Consider the following 16110-nt stretch of genomic DNA (forward strand, 5'->3'; position numbering starts at 1 on the left):
GTAGCTCATGCGACAACATGGAGGCGTTTGAGGGATTCAGGACAAACGTGCACGGAAGCACAACCTCACCGCTTTAAAGACTGAACTGCAGTCATTCCTGCCAGCTTATCGGAGTGAAGTGTGACGAAATATGTTTACTTTTGTAAGGCCACCATGGATTGATTTAAAATGCAATAAATGAAATTACTGTGTTATAAGCACTTTCGTTCTCATTGATTTGTGTGTAGTTGGCAGCCATGATGGATGCAGTCATGCGTGTGTGTGTGTGGGTGTTTTTTCTTTTCTGCATTTTTTTTAGTGACTGTAAATGATCAGCAGGGGTCATCATACACAAAACAATCCTCTTCAGCCTGTTTCTTACATTCGTCTCATTTTTGAGAATAAAGTTTATTCATTTAGTTGTATATTTATTGCACACAAGATTCCAGAGGGACACATCTCACAATAAATATCACTGTTCGTGTCAATACCACGACCCAATAAATACCCAGCAATAACAGTTCATTTTCTGTCAGGAGACTTTAGGTGTGAATGCAGTCACATGTGTTGTGGTGTGGATTTTTTTCTTATCTGCTGTGTATTTAGGGTGAAGTGTGAAACTGACAGTACAAAGAGGGTGTTCTGTGTTATGCTAATAGGGTGTGTTCGTAATGTTGCATGGCAGCAGAAAACAAGTGCAGCATAATGAAATAAAGCTTAGCTCCAACCTCTGAGGGGATTGAACTGAGGAACAGCTTGTTTTACCCCTTTATTTTTCTTGTTTACACACATGGGGTTACTTTTGCATCGAAGGTTTTCATTTTATTTCTCAGATGTCTTTTTGTATAATTGTGTAAAATTGATCTTAGCCACTGAGCCATTGATCTTTGTTTATTTAGAGGTACACCTGCAGTCCACAGTTAAGTAGAAAATCATAACTGGTACATTATTAAAGGGACAAATCCCCTCATTCTTTAGGAGGAAGTTTTAGGCTCATTCGAGCAGATGTTAAATGATTGCTGAATGAGGAAGCAAAGGTTGAATTACAGTTTAAGCATACCCCGTGTACCTGCCCACATGTCGATTAATGCTGGTTGAAGTGCAGGTGTGCATTGTTAGGAATATGGAACATACCAGAATGAGAGTTCCCATGAAAGAGCCTTTCATCACCTCTGATAGTCTGTACTTATAGTTTCTTGGCACAGGTGTAACTTAAAATATGAGGCAGACTTAGAACCAAAATATATAGAGAGAAACACTTTGAAAATGAAAACAACACCTAAATTTATTAGTGCTGATAGAGAGAAGATAGCACCGTGATGTGTTCCAGTGGGATAAGTAGTCTTCTAACAGCTATAGACTGTGCAGTGACTTTATTTTCTGCTGTCTCTTTGGTCTCCTTCCACTTCATGCGTCCTGCTTGTCCATTGTCATCAAAGACACACACTGTAGTTCTTCTGACACTTTGTCTCCCTCCTGAAAACAAAACAGAACCACAGTCAGAGAAAAAGTTTAAAAATAAAGCAAGAGGCTGACACAAATCTACAATAATGCCTTCTTTATGCACTAACTTTGTTACACCTATTCAACTGATTTTAGCTAATGTATAGTCAGTCAATCAGGTAGCAGCAGCTCAATGCATTTAGGAATGTAAGCACAGTTAAGACGACCTGCTAAAATTCAAATCAAGCATCAGAATAGGAAAGAAAAATGTTGTAGTGTCAGGTGGTGTATTTCAGAAACTACTGATTTGCTGGGATTTTCCCACACAACAAGCTCCAAAGTTGACAGACAATGGCCTGAGAAAGAGTTCCCCCACTTCCCTGGGGGAAAATGCTTTGATGATGTCAGAGGTCAAAGGAGAATGGCTGTCTGCTTTCAGCTGATAGGAAAGTGACAGCAATGCAAATATCAGTTGCTACAACTAAGGTTTGCAGAAGAGCATCTTTCAAAGCACAACACAGCAGATGGACTACAGCAGGAGAAGACCACAATGAATACCTCTATTCCTGTCAGCATAGAACAGGAAACAGCCAGTAAATTTGCCCACCAAGCTTAGGCAATAGAAGATTAAGAACAATCTGCAGCTTCTGCAACATTCAGATTTTAGGGTCAGAATTTGGCGTAAACAACATGAAAGAATGGATTCATCCTGCTTTGTACTGACAGTTCAGACTTGGCGTGTAATGGTGTAAGGACAAGAATATTCCTGTCATGTTTTGGGCCACTTATTACCAACAGAGCAACGTCTAATCCCCACAGCCAGCCAGAGTATCGTTGCTGATCAAACTGACTTCTTGAATGTGACAGTGAGTTCACTGTACTCGAATGGCCTCTACTGTCATAAACATAGAATAAAGCACCTTTGGGATGTGGTGGACGGGAAGATTTGCAGCGAATAATCTGCAGCAGCCGTGTGATGCTGTCACATCAATATGGACCAAAATTTCTGAGGAATGTTTCCAACACCTTATTGAATCTGTGTCAAAGAATTAAGGCTACTGTGATTAAAAAAACTGACCTAGTACTTCCAAGGTGTAGCTAACAGAATGGCTGATGAGTACACACTTAAAATAAGGAAAAGTGAAAACTTCTTGGACAAGAAATCTTTAACAGACTGATCATAATTTCTGTGTTTACACTAACACCATATTCCATATTCCACTTTGAAGTCACGTGTTGAGTTATAAAGCAATAATTACCTTTTAAAACAGATTAATTAATAAATTCATTTTCTTTTGTACATTTTCCCGTGGAAATAACACAAATGTAATAAATGAAAATATAACTGACATCTGAGTGGGAAAAAACTATCCTTTGAACCCCCTTCACGTGTTCTAACAGTATTTAGGGCTGCTGTGCACAGTCCTGGTCCTGGTTTTGCACAAGGACTATGGAAAGTACAGTCATTGACTGTGCAGGACAGTCATACAGGACTTACTCTGTTTTTAGGGGAACCCTCCACTTTCTTCTTTTTCAGGTCCCACCATAACAAACCTTCTTTAATGTTCTCCCTCTTTGTTGGGCCTGTGTTGAGAGAAAAAGAATGGCGTAATATGTTTTAAATGCACTGTTTGATTGCTTTGGCATATCTGAAGCGTGTGCACTTTTATTATCTTGAAATCAAATAAAAGCACTGTGAATCAGCAGTTTTCCAAACACAATAACAGCTTTTTACCTGTTGCGTAGCTCACAATTACACCGACAAGTACAACTGAACTAGTTGCCATGGCACCGAAGTAAAGGTAGGACATGGAGTAGAAGTTTAACAGGCCCCTAGTTTTGGGAAAAACAGGGTAACAACTATTATTATTACTATTATTATTATTATTATTATGATTAGGATGATTACTATTATTAACTAGCATGTACGTTTAAGCCTCACTGAACTCACTGACCCCTGGTTATTAGGGCGAAGCCGGGTGGAGACAGAGTGCTGGTCCTCGATAGGTATGCTACTCTGGGTGGTGTTTATGGATTCACAGGAACCTGCTAAGCTGGGCAGGACACCCATGGTCTCCTCACTGGGTGGATACAGAGTTGAACCTACAGCTAGCCACATAGAGACAAGGAAGCCAGCTAATATCCCCGTGAATGCCCCCTGAAACACAGATAAAGCAAATGAGCATCCATGGCCAGCTGGTTTCTAAAATGTTTACCTGTAGCACAGTGTCGCTGTGAAAAACAGTAATGGCCCATGTGAGGTAGCACACACTCCACGTCAGTGGGACCTCCATAAATGTTAGGAATTCAGAAAGAAAATATGTGCACTGATAAATTTCCAGGGAAACTTGTCTGGCTAACAGAACAATATCAAGGTGCTGTGTCAAGAGCGATAAGTGTGAACTGCTTTTTAACTGTTTCACTATTAAACGAGAGCTCACAAAGTTACTGCTTTAAAATGTTTTATGTGACTTCTCCGAACAAAGGAGTGGTGTTAACAGTAACACAGATTCATCGTGGATCTGTGACTAACACCCAAGTCTTCCTTAATAGATAAAATAAAATAAAAAAATCTTCTTATTGTGATGTGTGATTAATACATGGCAAACATTCAAGTTAATAATTGTTACATTTTCAAGAAATATATTTCAAAATTTCCATCGAGTATTATGCAATTTAGTTTGAGACATTCTCCTGATATTTTTAGATTAAAGAGAATACAATTCAGGCCATTGTTTAAGTCGTTTGGCTTTTACCTGTGAATTTAATCTAAGTTCATTTGCTTCTTGGAAGTATTTCTAGATCATTTCTTTACCAGTCACTCACCAGTCTGTTTGCTGCTGGGAAAAATATTCCCAAAATGAACACTCCAAGTAATGGGCCGCTGACCACACCCATGACAGTAAATGATCCCTAAAGAGAGAAGATAAATGGTACGTTCGAAAATCAACCCAAAAAACTTTGTTACAGAGTACAGTATAAATCTTATCTGTAATTAGTTACTCAGGTCAAAAATGTAACTGTCTTCCATCTCTTACATATGCACTGCATGCCTGAATTACGATGCCCATGTGAGAAAAGCGCATCTAACATTTCTGAAGTTTCAAAATACCTCCTGCTGTGTGTGGCACATCTGAAACTGCAACTTTTACACAGTCTTCCAACATTATCTGGGTTTCATGTATGACAACAATAATAGTTGCATAACAACAACTATTGTTTTATCATTTTTGTTAAAAATGACAAAAATCTTTGGTAAAATGATTGATTATGATATTATTACCTGAAGAACTCCCCAGTTCACTAGGGAGGAGAGCGCAGCCACCGAGATACAACCACCGCCATACAGGAGTGCTTAGAGAAAAGGTTCAAAATGCATTATTGCCGAATATGACTTATTCTAAGAATCTGGGACTAAAACATTACAGCAGTAAGTGGTATAGTCAGCCTACACAGTCCTCTGGAAACCAGCATCAGTTTCTTCTGTGTCATGTGAAGCAGATAGGGGTGCAGGATATCCTCCATCGTCACCGCAGCCATGGCATTGATGCTTGTGGAAGCCGTACTGTTAAAAAGAGGCTTGATTAACATTAATCTCATAGCGGCAGCTCACGGGTTATTTGATGATTCTTTCTTGTGCATAAAAATGTGTAATATATATGTATACAGTATGTAAGAGATGTAACATGCATATGATGAATGTTATATGTTAACAGAGGATACGTAGTTTAGTCTGATATTTCCTCACATTCACTTGAAGACTGAAGAGTTTTCTGTCTTTAAACCTCAAATAGCCTTAAACCATCACACAAGTTACGAAATGTCTCAAGCGAAGTTATTTATGCTGGCTCCTTGTAATGTGAGGGACATACCTGCTTCAGGAAAGGTTTAAAGAAACTTAGATTTGGATACCTCAAAGTCCCGCTGTATGCACAGGCGAGGAAAAGACCTGGGAAGCCTGGGTAATTTTGGAATATGTCCAGCACAAAGTACGGCATAAGCTTCATCAGATGAATAAAGAGTAAAAAAAACAGAAAAACCCCAACAATAAACAGGTACATACTGGCACGTAACATACAAGCATACCAAAACACACTAGTCTTGGCCACATAAAGGCCCTGCTGAGCTAATAGAAATGTCCGTATTTGTTTGTTTGTTTTTTTCCTTGTACAATATGGATATTTACTGTATACTTCAATATGCAACTAAGTAAAATATTCCATTTAGCCATTAGCCTAATTTAACAATAAAATGAGCTAAGAACAAATGTGTGCATCTCAAGAAACATCTTAAAACTGACTCATTAAATATTTCGTTGCTCAGTACAAAATGAAAGTAATCTGATTACCAGGTCAGGTTTAGAAATCCTCCCAGACTTCAGTGGATCACACGTGTTGTAAAAAGCAAACATGACAATGCCACAGGTTGCTGCACTGCTCACAATGAGGCACAGACCCACTTGGTTCACAAACAGTGCCCTGAAAATGAAACCAAACATGATGACTGTTTCCACTTCCTACTTACTGGTGTGGGAAAAGTGAAAAACTGTTATTATAAATTTCAATCTACAACTTGAATTAGATATCCATCTATGCTTGAAAGCAAATTTACATTACAAAGAATTGCTGGTTAATATATGGAGATGTTCATTGTCATAATAACACATTCCTTCTTAAGTGTAATCAGTATATTAAAATATGTACATGCAAATATCATAATTAAAAAACCCAAATCGATGGATATGAAATGTCTGTAGGACAACAATGCTTTATAATGTCCAGTGCCTATTAAGAAGAACTAGTGCCTGAACTATCAGACCTGGATAGTCCTCTCACTTTGAGAAAACATGAATGAGGAACACAATAGCAGACACCTGGTAAATAATGATACTGTCCTGAGGGAGTCACTGTGAAACAATCTACCTTGCATCCATAATTAAATGACAAAAGAACAAGTCTTCTTATTAAAGCTATTTTAAACCATTAGATAAACAAAGATGTCAGAGCTTTCATGAGGATTTTAGAAGACGACGCTATTGAGTCCAAAGTTGGAGAGTTTTGAAAAATCAGAAACAGGGAAATGGCACAAAAGCAGTCAGAGAATAGCACATTTAAAAAGATGAACGACAGCAGAGTAATGATGCAAACTGAAGAGCCACAACAATGTTTGATGCAATATATTTTGAGACAATGTATACATGGCTACAATAGCATCTATGGTCAGCCCATAGCACCAACAGCAAACTGGCCTCAGACTGGCAACTTTTAGGCTACAGGTGTGTGAGACAACCATGTTGGGGACATCCCCTCTGACTGACATCATGCAGAGCCAGTCTGAAGCCTGAGCTCTTGGCTCATGGGGTTAGTTAAACACATGCTGACCTTATTATTTGAAACTGTGACTGACCTCTTCCTTGTCTTGTCGCATGGCTTTTCCGTGGTTGGTTACGTTTCAGTTATTATAACTGAAACGTAATCAGATTTCATGGATACTATGCTTGTGTCATAGTCTGTCTGTTTCAGCATGTAGGTGTTCACTCACCACTGGGCCGCTCTCTCTGATCGACAGGAGATGTATCGCTGGACTTGTGCTTGGTTCACTCCGTACATGGACAGCCAAACCAATGCACCCCCAACAGAGAGGCTCCAGAATGTGTAGCGATGCCGTGGGTCAAAGCTAAAACTGTGGAAGAGCCAAGTAGCATTTGCAGTGACTTGTTCAGTCTTTTTGTATCAAGATGTAGTCGCACACTAATGTACATTTATAAAGACATTCATAATTAAAAATGTTTTTTACTCATTAAAATTAATGCGTGATCCATTGTTTGCAATCCTCAGTACTTGTGCCGGACCACCAACCAGAACTGTGCCATGGATGTAAATGGCCACAAAGCCCAACAACATGACAATGATCTGGAATACATCAGTCCAGATCACAGCTTTTATTCCACCCTATACAGAGATGAGAGGAGACAGAAACAGAGCGTGAGACAAATGTTTGCACCTTAATAACTTTATGTACGGAGTTAAAACTTAATACAAAACCTGAAACACGATGTCAGCTGAATGTTTGTGTTTTAATCTCTGATCTAAGTTTACTGCTCTGTGTTAGATATGCAGTAACAACATTTTTATTCTCAGAGAAGTCTGAGGTTAAAAGACATCTACCACGAGAAAAAACATCCCCCAAAACCAAAATAATCTAACTGCTAGTTTTATCTAGACAACTTACTTTACATTTTATTTTTGTTTTGCACGATAAATTAGGCATCTTATTTTGAAATACATCCTGCCCAAATGAGCCAACAAGGCATTTTTAAATGAACACTGAACTCTGAAACAGGTGGTGGTCTGATGCTGCATGCTTACTTGTTTGATGAGAATATTAAAGCAGTCTTCTTACCAGTGTGGTGTACATGGTGCAGATGAGCCCAGTAGAAAATAGGGATGCCCATATGTTGAGTCCAGTAGCTACAAAAACAGTGAATGAAACAACAGCTTTATTTGTAAACTACAAGAACCAGTCATTAATAATGTGTGAAAACCATCCACAAATTTATGATAAAAAAGTAAAAATTATTTCTGGTACTAATTCAATTCAAGTTATTTTATTTATACAGCACCAAATCACAACAACAGTTGCCTCAAGGCGCTTTATATTGTAAGGTAGACCCTACAATAATACATACTGGAGAAAAACCCAACAATCATATGACCCCATATGAGCAAGCACTTTGGCAACAGTGGGAAGGAAAAACTCCCTTTTAACAGGAAGAAACCTCCGGCAGAACCAGGCTCAGGAAGGGGCGGGGCCATCTGCCACGACCGGGGAGAGAGAAGGAAGACAGTACTAAAGAACTAAAGTACTAAAAGACGGAACTAAATATCATACATACAGTAATTAAATTTGCCTTCTTGAGTTTTGAGCAAAGATACTTAATTAAAAGTTTCATAAAAAGTCAGTGCAGCAGGTCTTAGTGTCAGGTTTAATGTCACCCTTTCCTATCACTGTTCAGATATTTCTTATCACTGTTTAAACATTCATTTTTGTAACACATATTTCCCTTAAATTTATTTCACACATCCTCTTCCCAGAAATAAACGGTTTAGCTGAGTCAACACTGATAAGGAGCAAAACGTCTGGTGCTATAAATACACACGTGTTCTCCAGTATGACAAAGTGTCAAATAAATGAAAATATCCTATGAAAACAGAGGACCATGTCTAGACCTCACCTACCTTGATTCAGAATTAAAGCTGGCGCGTAGATGACAATCCCTGTGTAAAGCAGCTGTGAGAGAGGAAATTCAAGCAAAGCAGCAAAAAGGTGATAAACACTGGGTTAAAGGATTGAAGCCACTAGGTTTGCCTGAAGATGAATAAATATGAGAAGAATTTGAAAATAAAAAATGTCTTTGTGAGCTCCAAATTCTTCAATCCAACAGAGAACATTACACTGTCTGTCTTACCGTGGCAACGAGAAACTGAATGCTCCCCAGCAGCTGCATCCCTCTGCCAAATCTCATCCTCAGATACTGTGACAGGCAGATGGTCGGTGTTATAACCTCATCCTTCTTCACCCCCTATATTCACCATGTTTGAAGGACTACAGGCACCTTTCAACACTTGGTCAGATAAATTCTATTACTTTGCTGTTTATAAATACATTTTTATGTTTCGTTAATTTAAAATCCTCAAATCAAACAATTTTTATTATATTGTTCTAAATTAGCAGCCACTCAATCATCAGTGGCAAATAAAATTATTGCTCCTGTTACTTTGATAATTGCACAATGTAATGCATATTTATAAACTTTTGAATTTCTTCATTTTTATTTGTTAATCATTGCAATGAGATCATATGAAATATAAGAAATATGTGATTTAATTAAAAAAAAACATACAAAATTTGCAATTCACAATGAAAGTTTGTTATATAGACATGTGACATGCCAGGGATATTTCCATAGCAGTTTATCTTAGTGTGAAAGGGTTTCACAGAATTATATTACATAGAATCATCTAAATAGAATTATGTGCATCATGAATGAATTAAAACAATTCAGAAGACTGAAATATACTCATTTTCTTCATAAAAGAAATGAGGCAATGACCGGGAGGAGATTAGAACCTGATTTGTGCTGGTGATGCCCAGTCGAAAGAAAACCGGCAGGAACAGGTAAGCTGTCAACAAGGAGTTGATGCTTTGTCCGAGGCACATGTAGAGGAATTTGAAGCCATAGCGAAAACCTTCAGAAGGAACACCCAGAACCTGGACTGCTGACATGAAGCTGGCACAGAGAGACAAGCCAACAGGAATTGCTGGCATGCTCCGGCCCCCAGTGAAGAAGTCGTCAGCAGTTGCTTCTCTTGGCCTTTTCTTCAGGGCCTGGAAAAGTCCTATCGCCACAGAAACCAATAACATGGCAGCAAAGACTGCATAGTCAGCCAAGACAAAACCTGGTCCGGATGGCTCACTAGCAGACTGGCCTTCCATTATTGAGTTTGATAATCTCAGCCCTCTAGATTTCTCCACAGTCAGGATGTTTGGTGGATCTGTCAGCGGGAATTACATCCAATTAGTAACCAAACAACTCCTGAAGTTTGAAATAGTCATTTTAAATTCATATTAATGTATTTTAAATATAAACACTGTGAGAATTCTTAAAGTCAACTAAATGCAACATTTTTGAAAACTGATTTGGGTGACGGCATGGTGGCACAGTGGTGAGCGCTGTTACCTCACAGCAAGAAGTTTCCTATGTTCAAATTCATAATCTGGTTGCTGCCTTTCACTGTAGAGCTTTTGTGTTTGTCATGTGTTTCTGTGTGTCTGCTTGGGATCTCTCCAGGTAGTCTGGTTTCCTCCTACAGTTTAACACTTGCAGTTAGTGGGCCGGGCATGATTGGTAATTCTAAATTGGCCACAGGTGTGAATTCTCTATTAGCCCTGTAACAGAAATGCAAGCTGTGCAGGACCTGGCCCCTATTGTAGCAGAGCATAGGATGATCAAAGTCAGATACGTGTATCATGTGTCACCCTCTTGCATGAACGTGAAATAAAACAGGAAACCACATGCAGTTTGCTGTGCTTAGACTTAGACTGCTGTGTTTAACATGTTGTGAAATCATTTTAACCAGTCTTAAGTTTTTACACTGTTTACAATGCGACAGCATCCCACACACACACACACACACACACACACACACACACACACACACACACCTGTAAGTCACCACGTTGTTTAAAGCAGGGAGCAGCACTGTGCAAAGGGAGGGTACTCCCAGCCGAGCAATTACGGCATCGACCATAACCTGGTAATTCTTCACTCAACTTACACCCCCATGGTGAAGAGGAAGAAGGTGATAAGAGTGTGGTCTGAGGACTGCAGTGAGGCCCTGCACTAAGGAGCTATGCAAGCCACACTGCATCAGAGACTACATAAGCTTCTGTGTTGAGAACACTGTTTCTACTAGTGGTGCAACGGATCACGGTTGATCCGTAATCCGAACCGATTCCACTCCACGGTTCGGCACGCACGTGATCCGAAGATTCAAAAAAGAAGAAAAAAGTATGTGTATGTTGCATGTGGTCAGTCTGTCAAGCGATAGCTATGGTCAGCGCTAGCGGTCCAAGTGGAGGAGCAGAGGAGTTTGTGGTATTGAAGCTATTACAAAAGCTGTTGGGGTGTTTAGCTGGAGACTGGAGGCCGTATTCTGTTGTGCAAAACAAGGGGTTTAAACTAGTCAACGCGTTAGTTGACGCATTGACGCCGTGCAGCCCCACGCACGGGGTGATCCGCGGTAACTAGTTAACGGAGATTTGCCGCGTTAATGCAGTTATGGCATTAACGCCATTTTAACGAGATTTACGCTGACAGCACTAGTTTAAACTATGATGAACGTGCTTGAGCCACGCTATGACAGTCCGTCGCACGTGACAAGATCGCTCCAAGCATGTACGAGCAGGAAAAGTTTAAAGTTATGGCTCAGCTGTCCCAGGCTCAGCCATCTTCTGTTGCCCTCAGTACAAATGGGTGGACCTCGAGAAAAATAGGGTCAAAATTCGTACTTGTAACTTGAAACTTGAGTGCAGTTTCACACATATTTTTTTGGCTAAGTCCACACACAAATCTTTTTTACGCACACACAAATTCTTTTTACACATACAAATCCTGATTTACAAGTACAAAATATTTATGACCACAATTTGAGCCCATAAGAAAGCCTTGTTCTGCTCTATATTGCATCTTAATTTGTTTTTATATAATTGCGTGGAATGAGTCTTGAGTTGAATATTTTTTAATAGGCAAAAAATACTTAAATAAGTATATACACAATACAATACACACCCCTCGTCCAAAGGCAGCCTGTCACAACACGCTCCATCAGGAGATGGACCCCAGAAAAGGAGGATGCTCTAAGAGACTGCTATGACACCACAGACTGGGATGTGCTTCTGAGCCCACATGGTGAGGACATAGAGGGGGCGACACACTGTCTGACAGACAACTACCTCAACTTTTGTATGGACACGGTCGCCCCTGCTAAGACGGTACAGTGTTATTCTAATAACAAACCGTGGGTAACACAGTAAGTCAAAGCTGTCCTCAACATGAAGAAGAAGGCTTTCAAGAGCCAAGTGAAGGAGGAGATGAAAGCAGCACAGCGGGAGGTGAAACGCTGCCTGAGGGAAGCAAAGGACACCTACAGCAGGAAGGTGGAGCAGAAGTTGGAGAGGAACAATATGAGGGAGGTCTGGAATGGTGTGAAAACCATCACGGGCCACAACACCAAGAACAGCACAGTCGGGGGGAGCACTGTGGAGAAGGCAAACGAACTCAACAACTTCTTCAACAGGTTTGACCAGCCCACAACCCCACCACCCTCACCTTTATTACAGAGCCCTCTCCCCACTCTCCTACCTCCCTTACTTCCCAAGAGCAGTGATGTTTTGGGGCTGTCGCCGAGCAACACGGACTTTCAACTCCCGCCACAGATTTTCTATGGGGTTGAGGTCTGGAGACTGGCTAGGCCACTCCAGGACTTTCAAATGCTTCTTACGGAGCCACTCCTTTGTTGCCCGGGCGGTGTGTTTTGGATCATTGTCATGTTGGAAGACCCAGCCTCGTTTCATCTTCAAAGTTCTCACTGATGGAAGGAGGTTTTGGCTCAAAATCTCACGATACTTGGCCCCATTCATTCTGTCCTTAACACGGATCAGTCGTCCTGTCCCCTTGGCAGAAAAACAGCCCAATAGCATGATGTTTCCACCCCCATGCTTCACAGTAGGTATGGTGTTCTTGGGATGCAACTCAGTATTCTTCTTCCTCCAAACACGACGAGTTGAGTTTATACCAAAAAGTTCTACTTTGGTTTCATCTGACCACATGACATTCTCCCAATCCTCTGCTGTATCATCCATGTGCTCTCTGGCAAACTTCAGACGGGCCTGGACATGCACTGGCTTCAGCAGCGGAACACGTCTGGCACTGCGGGATTTGATTCCCTGCCGTTGTAGTGTGTTACTGATGGTGACCTTTGTTACTTTGGTCCCAGCTCTCTGCAGGTCATTCACCAGGTCCCCCTGTGTGGTTCTGGGATCTTTGCTCACCGTTCTCATGATCATCTTGACCCCACGGGATAAGATCTTGCGTGGAGCCCCAGATCGAGGGAGATTATCAGTGGTCTTGTATGTCTTCCATTTTCTGATGATTGCTCCCACAGTTGATTTTTTCACACCAAGCTGCTTGCCTATTGTAGATTCACTCTTCCCAGTCTGGTGCAGGTCTACAATTCTTTTCCTGGTGTCCTTCGAAAGCTCTTTGGTCTTGGCCATGGCGGAGTTTGGAGTCTGACTGGTTGAGGCTGTGGACAGGTGTCTTTTATACAGATGATGAGGTCAAACAGGTGCCATTCATACAGGTAACGAGTGGGGGACAGAAAAGCTTCTTACAGAAGACGTTACAGGTCTGTGAGAGCCAGGGATTTTCCTTGTTTGAGGTGACCAAATACTTATTTTCCACCCTGATTTACGAATAAATTCTTTACAAATCCTACCATGTGAATTCATGGATTTTTTTTTCACATTCTGTCTCTCACAGTTGAAGTGTACCTCTGGTGCAAATTACTGACCTCTGTCATCATTTTAAGTGGGGGAACTTGCACAATCGGTGGCTGACTAAATACTTTTTTGCCCCACTGTATATATATATATAATATTCTGCTCACGTTCTGTAACTCCTGTCGGTGCTGTGCTATTGGAAATTTCCCAGAGGAACCCACCTGAGGGATTAATAAAGTTTTATCTTATCTTAGTTGAAATTTACTTGCAAATTTCCACAACCCTCTATCCATAACATGCTCTAGGCATGTGTATACATAGAACCTCTGCTACTGTTGTGTATATTTTATTATCTTATTTGTTTTGTATTTCTTGACTTTATATTCTAGTATGCTTTAGCTATCTATACCTGAGCTGTGGTAACGAGCAATTTTTCCCATCGTGAGATCAATAAAGTCTTGTGTTTCTTATGTTATCGTATCTTATATATATATATATATATATATATACATATATATACATATATATGCACACGCTCACACACAGACACACAACTACTGAGAAGACGGCATGATCGTTAACTGCAGGCAGATGAAAAATGACCTTTGAACCATGTTGGTTCCATGTCACAAGCATTGTGACATGGTTTGAAAATTACCTTTGTTATTTTGCAGAACTACACAAGGGCAACACTATGTTCTTATACTAGTGTAATTTAATCTACAGCAAAATTACAAATTATAAGCACTCCTTGTAATAAAGGTTAGGGCATGCATTTCCTTAACAAACAATCAAATAAAATAAATACTGTTAAACAAATCTCATCAACGTTTGATTTTAACCACAAACAATCTTTATCAGTATTAAAGGCAAAAAATATTGTTTTCCTAAAACTGGACATACAGTAACTTATTGCTTAGACTACAAACTTTCCTTAAACCATGCTGAGAGCTCAAATGGATCTAAAAGATGCTCGTAGTGCTTGGTAACAAATGATGGATGTCTAGCTATAAGGATGTAGTCCCTAAAATTGACTGAGTATACTCCTTTAGGACTCATTTTTCCAAAAGATTGAATCTTGACTTAAACTAAATAGAAACACATCTTTTCATTTAACTAAGTGTAGTATTGCCAATTATTAATTATACTTGCAAATCTGGATCTGGAGTATTTACACCTAATCTATAAATGTATTTTCCCCCCATTTGCAGCAAATTACTAAGAATATTTTGATAGGAAAATGCAAATTACTTAAAAGTAATCGTGGCTGGCAATAAGGCAGCTTTTTTATTGGAAAATCGGACTAAAAAAATTTAACCACTCACCACTGTTACTCCATGCAGTTCAGCTGTGTCCAGTCACTGAAGGAGGAATGCACTGTCTGCCTTCTTAAGTCCTCTGCAGCTGCAAGCATGTGTGTAAGTGTGTGTGACGCCTGAACACATCACAAGAAGCTCCATGCACGTTTGTGCTCAGGTGTGTGTGTGTGTACATGTGTCCATGGATGTGTGGTTATAAATGTTTGCATTTGTGTGTGTGCTTATGAGAGATGGAGTCAAACTGATGGGCAGTGTGGAATTTGGTATTTGTTAGTGTGACTTTCAATTTCTCAGTTAATAATTTGGCTGATTTGTCTGTTTATTTCTGGGTATTTATCACCAACAGCTTTAACTGACATGGAAAGATTTTAAGTACATAGATAGACTGGAGTATAGGTTCAAGGGGACAAAAAGTAAACTTAAGATAAAGGACTTCATGTAAGGAACTGGCTCAGAAATCACAGCTACGAAATCACATAGCATTGCTATGAAAATTAACATCACCCTCAGATCCATATTTCCGGTCTTTAGTAACCTGCAACTGTTGTAAACTCTGTGCAATACATTAATTTGCATGAAGTTAATCTTGAGTAAGTGAGTGAATGAGCTTCAGAGTTACTGCTGTGGAAATCTAGAGATTAAATAAGATGAGCAGCTGTGCTAAACAGCACAATTTGGATACAATAACTAAATTTACTGACTTTTACACTAGTTTATGCCAATTCTACAATATTTAAATATTCTATCTATCTATCTATCTATCTATCTATCTATCTATCTATCTATCTATCTATCTATCTATCTATCTATCTATATGTATATATATATATGATAGATGTCGTTCATATATGGGTAGGGGTGGGTTTTGATAATCGATTTATCGCTTAAAATCGATTCTGGCTTGGATAACGTGATATTGATTCATTAAGATCCTGAATCGATGTTTTAATATAAATTTATTTTGCCCGAAATGCCAGAATCTCAGGTGAAACCAAACAAAATTTCAACAACTGAGTTATTTTTACACATCTGCCAGCATCTGGCCAATCCACCATCTTTCATTGTTTATACCGTTACTAAAAAAAAAAAAAAAATCATCGGCTCATAAAAATGAAAAATCACCAATGATGGCCAGTCCAACTATGGTCGTGCCATCAGTTAACCCTTCGCGTGGCAACTGTGGCACATACTGAACGTCTATCACTGCGGGAGTGTCATCCCACTGTATTTCATCCATAACCCGGCGCGTACCATAAGAACTGTAAGAACTGTCAGAAGGTCACCTTCAGTCTGAGAAAATAGATGG

The 16110-nt window shown here is 39.7% G+C and overlaps 1 protein-coding gene across 2 annotated transcripts; it reads right to left on the reverse strand.

The window, feature by feature from the left end:
- Nucleotides 1–689: 689 nt before the first annotated feature.
- On the reverse strand, nucleotides 690–15483 carry slc5a5 (solute carrier family 5 member 5). 2 transcript variants are annotated; one of them, XM_085132621.1, is made up of 16 exons: nucleotides 14811–15483; nucleotides 9553–9977; nucleotides 8891–8956; nucleotides 8661–8712; nucleotides 7825–7892; nucleotides 7219–7373; nucleotides 6964–7104; nucleotides 5771–5900; nucleotides 5335–5423; nucleotides 4875–4987; nucleotides 4706–4776; nucleotides 4249–4335; nucleotides 3378–3580; nucleotides 3158–3255; nucleotides 2921–3006; nucleotides 690–1455 (listed from the first exon to the last, which is right to left on the reverse strand). In XM_085132621.1, exons 2-16 carry the CDS (start codon nucleotides 9916–9918, stop codon nucleotides 1387–1389), a joined length of 1794 nt encoding a protein of 597 aa, XP_084988747.1. In that variant the 5' UTR covers nucleotides 9919–9977; nucleotides 14811–15483; the 3' UTR covers nucleotides 690–1386. The 2 variants fall into 2 exon arrangements, with proteins under 2 accessions (XP_084988747.1, XP_084988746.1); XM_085132620.1 differs by lacking the exon at nucleotides 14811–15483 and adding an exon at nucleotides 10163–10605.
- Nucleotides 15484–16110: the final 627 nt, after the last annotated feature.

The sequence above is a fragment of the Neolamprologus multifasciatus genome, chromosome 15 (assembly GCF_963576455.1).
Source record: "Neolamprologus multifasciatus chromosome 15, fNeoMul1.2, whole genome shotgun sequence".
Taxonomy (NCBI): domain Eukaryota; kingdom Metazoa; phylum Chordata; class Actinopteri; order Cichliformes; family Cichlidae; genus Neolamprologus; species Neolamprologus multifasciatus.

Excerpts from the sequence above, each read along its gene's own strand:
- slc5a5 (XM_085132621.1), bottom strand. The coding sequence starts at position 9,918 with ATGGAAGGCCAGTCTGCTAGTGAGCCATCCGGACCAGGTTTTGTCTTG. Across the intron at positions 4,988-5,334 it reads GCATACAGCGGGACTTTGAG|TACGGCTTCCACAAGCATCA; the intron begins GTATCCAAATCT and ends TCTTTTTAACAG. Across the intron at positions 3,256-3,377 it reads CTTCGCCCTAATAACCAGGG|GGGCCTGTTAAACTTCTACT; the intron begins GTCAGTGAGTTC and ends TCCCAAAACTAG.